This window comes from Drosophila nasuta, chromosome 2L (assembly GCF_023558535.2).
Source record: "Drosophila nasuta strain 15112-1781.00 chromosome 2L, ASM2355853v1, whole genome shotgun sequence".
NCBI lineage: Eukaryota > Metazoa > Arthropoda > Insecta > Diptera > Drosophilidae > Drosophila > Drosophila nasuta.
This window is the reverse complement of record NC_083455.1, coordinates 14,428,652-14,432,583: the sequence shown is the minus strand read 5'-3', so window position 1 is coordinate 14,432,583 and position 3,932 is coordinate 14,428,652. Positions and strand designations below refer to the sequence as shown.

General features: G+C 37.1%; 1 protein-coding gene across 1 annotated transcript; it reads left to right on the top strand.

Annotated features, from left to right (window-relative positions):
* The first annotated feature begins 1,367 nt into the window (after window positions 1-1,367).
* On the top strand, window positions 1,368-2,274 carry LOC132798941 (putative odorant-binding protein A5). Its single transcript, XM_060810980.1, has 2 exons — window positions 1,368-1,508; window positions 1,567-2,274. Exons 1-2 carry the CDS (start codon window positions 1,368-1,370, stop codon window positions 2,050-2,052), a joined length of 627 nt encoding a protein of 208 aa, XP_060666963.1. The 3' UTR covers window positions 2,053-2,274.
* The last annotated feature ends 1,658 nt before the right edge of the window (window positions 2,275-3,932 follow it).

Below are 3,932 nucleotides of genomic sequence, written 5' to 3'. Positions count from 1 at the left end.
TCCCTCTCTGCCTCTCTTCTCTCCTTCTCCTCTCTTGTCTACAATTTTAACGTTGTTAACCAAATTGCATAAATTAAGTGCGTTCGTTTGCTTGAGTGGCGCTGGCTTGGCACAGCTCATCTCAACTCAACTCGACTCAACTTCGTTCAGCTAGCTAGCTAGCTGGCTGGCTGCTGCTCATCCACATCCTTCAGGCAAGTCGACTGCATTTGTGTTGCTAATGTGCGCACATTAGACGCACATGTTGCCACAAGTTGAAGCACACAACGTTGTTGCCAGCACTGAGGCGCAACAACTCTTCCTCTTCCTCATCCCATCTCATCTCTTCCACATTTTTACTGCTTATTTGTTTCTGCCTCCTGCTGTGCGAAAAATCACAAAAAAATGCACATAGTTTTGCAAATTATGTATGGCATCTTCCTCCCCGTGTCTTTTTTTTCTGTTCTTTGTTCCATCTTTTAATTTGCCATGCAAATGTATGCCGGAAAATGGATTCACTTAATTAAGTTATGCTGCAGAAATTAAGCTAAGAGCGAAAACTTTATAATTAATAGGAAAAATGTTTTCTTATTTTTTACTTAAGAAATTTTAATGCAAAAAATACGCTAAAGAAACTAACTGACAAAACAGTGGATCGAAATTTGAGGGCCTTTCACATATTAAATATCGAACTCTTATGCAATCACAATGAATTATTTTAGATTTTAACTTATATAAGTCTTATGATAAAACAAATTAGATAACTGAAATGAATTTAAACTCTTAACACACAAAGTTTTTATATTTTCCAGAAACCTAATAACCGAATTCATATGAGAAACAATGTGAATAATTATTTCAACTCTCAACAAAAAGTCTTTATATGTGAAATAAATTTGTCGGTAAATAATCAAATTTTTATGAAAACACAAAATAGACAATCAAAGTGAATTACTTTTGATATAGATTGAGATATTTCAATAATTCTCTCGTTGAATAAACAGGCGACAAAAATAACACAAAAGCCAAATTACACAAAAATGTAATGTGCTATCCATTTAAATAGATATTTCTATTCGAACGTCAAACAATTTATACTTATTTTGCATGTAATTGAAGAGCAGCCGAGAGAGCTTAAGCTTAATTTCAATTGTGTCGCAACAAAAGCTGCTCGAATTATTCAAAATTGCTCGAGCATTTAAATATATTTGTAAATATTTGCACGAACCGGACAAATGATTGCAAATTGCTTCGGCTCTCAATTTGCTTAATTATATTTGCGTTGACAATTTCGAGTCGTCGACGATTAGTGGCAAAACAATATCGATTGAAGGGAGGCGCATGCTATATAAAAAGCTGTTGGCATTATGGACTCAAAAGCATTTACAATGCATTTCCACTACGGTTTCTTGCTCTGCGTGTTGTGTTCGACTCGAGCCGAGCTGGACGAGTTGAATGTGCGACGGGTGATGAAGGAGTTGGAGGTGATACCCGATGTCCTCAAGGAGCCGCCCAAGGAACTGCTAAAGGTCAACTTTAAGACACGTTCTAACGTTTCGCCTAACTAAATTTGATTTTGAACTTTAGTTGAGCTTCGACAACGAACTGGAGATTGAGGAGGGCAAAGTTTATACGCCCACGGAACTGAAATTCCCGCCGAAACTCGAATGGAATGCCGATCCAGGAACGTTTTACACGATTGTCATGTTGAGTCCCGATGCACCGAGTCGTGAGAATCCCATCTATCGCTCGTGGCTTCATTGGCTGGTTGTCAATGTGCCCGGCATCGATGTGGCCAAGGGTCAAGCGATTTCTGAATACTATGGTCCTTTGCCACCCAAAGACAGCGGTCTGTGTCGCTATGTGGTGTTGGTCTATCAGCAGGCGGAGAAATTGGATATTGACGAAAAGAAAATGGATCTGAAAAATGCCGAGGATCATAGCAACTTCGATGTGGAGCGTTTTACGCAGAAATATGATATGAGTGATCCATTGGCTGGCAATGTTTTCCAGTCCAAGTGGGATGACTACGTGCCGGAGCTCATGAAAATGTTGTACGATGTTAGTGAGTGAGGGGAAAGGAGAGAGGAAAAAGAACAAACTTACTATATGTCCACAATAATTATTTTGGTAATGGGTTCCTATATGATAATCTTTTAGCTATAAGAGTTAATCGCAAATTTCTATCTTATGTAATTACTTCCATCAAAATCAGGCAAAGATAATGAAAAATAATCGTGTAATAATTACTATTAAACAAGAAAGTTACAGTCGAGTGTGCTCGACTGTGAAATACCCGCTATGTATTTTCAGTACACGCAAGACGCGTGAAGAGGAATATACGCAAGACAGTTCAGTATTTTATTTAAAATATACCACAAAAATACTTAAATATACCGAAGGCCATCTTTAATATATCATTGCAATGCTGCATTCGAAATAAACCATTCTAAAAATATACCAAATAGTTGCCACACATTAGGTTAGGAAGAAATCGTATTTTGTAATAACGATTTGCTCACTCAAATCACTAATTTATTTTAATACTACAAATATCAGAAGTTCAGAAATTAATTGTATTATATTCTACTTTTTTTATGATTCCTATTTGATAATCTTTTCATCTATCCATACAATTAGTTCAATGAAAATCATAAAAACTCCAATCAAATCTTATGTTATAATCATTAAATTACAAATTTGAAATTTCTTTTAATATTTATTACAATATTTATCAACTAACTCGTAAACCTTTTCTACACTTTTCTTGATAGTTCCTTCAATCAAAATATATAAAATCAAAATCTTTTATTATCTGCTCTCAGCTTAGTTTAAAGTTGTCAGAATATCCGTTAAGTAGTTTCGTTGAATATAAAAATGCTCAAGGGAACCTTTATAATCGAAAGCAGAGCCGAGTCAAAGACTCAACTTTACAACATGCAGAAGTCTAATCGAAATTTAACTAACTTTTACTTACTACCACAATTTCAGCTCTCCGAGCTACTAGCTCTCAGAGCAGACAGGCGAACAAACATTGATTGACTTGCTACATTTTCAAAGTGCCACAACAACATGAAAGTAGCAGCAAGAGCAGAAGGAGGAGGAACGAAAAGTAACTGTGGCAGCTATCGCTTTGCACTTGCAGAAAAGTCACTTAAACTTTGCAATCATGATAAGACGTAGTGCTAGATTTCCATTTATATTTCCTCCTCTCAAAAAAAGAAGAAGAGAAACCCACCCGCAACACGAAACAAGTGTTAAAGGTGCAACGTCAAACGCGACTCGATGTAATGCGAGAGCCAAGAAGTTGAGCTGGAGGTGGAAAGTAGAAGAAGTGGAAACCGGGGAGCCACTTGAATAGTAACTAAACGCAGAGGGCACAAAGCGTTTTGTGGCAAACGGCAAATAACCTTAAGGTTAAGATTACAAGGTAATTTGATTCAATTCCACTGATAGGCGTGCCAAAGCACAACAACAAGCCAAACCAAATGAAACGAAACGAAACGAGAACCAACAAGCAAAGCAAAGTCTCATGATGCTGCAGGCAGCTTGGGCCAATTTCAATGGCAATTTCCCAGCTCACAGTTCTAGAGAGATGACAATGTCAAGATAGCAATTGTTGCAGCATTGCCGCCAGCCAACAACATAACCCAAAGAAAAAAAAACCATCTTCATTCTATGTTTTTTTTTATATTTTCTTTTTTTTTATCAGTTTGTGTATAAATTTGCCTTTATTTTGACATATTTAGTGGCGTCTTAGCACGCCGGAGCGATAAGACCAATAAGGCAGCTCATGTGATACTCACAAGCTGTGCGAAGTCCATTAAAACGCTATATAAACACATAAGTAAGTGAAAGTGCTTGCAGTTTTTAGTGCGGTTAAGACAAGAACCGAAGTGAAGGAAAGTGTGGAGCAGAGGCAAAGGGAAAAGCCAGAGGCAACTTGCTAGAGC

Coding starts and splice junctions, on each gene's coding strand:
- LOC132798941 (XM_060810980.1), top strand. CDS start 1,368: ATGCATTTCCACTACGGTTTCTTGCTCTGCGTGTTGTGTTCGACTCGA. Junction 1,509..1,566: donor CGCCCAAGGAACTGCTAAAG/GTCAACTTTAAG, acceptor TTTGAACTTTAG/TTGAGCTTCGACAACGAACT.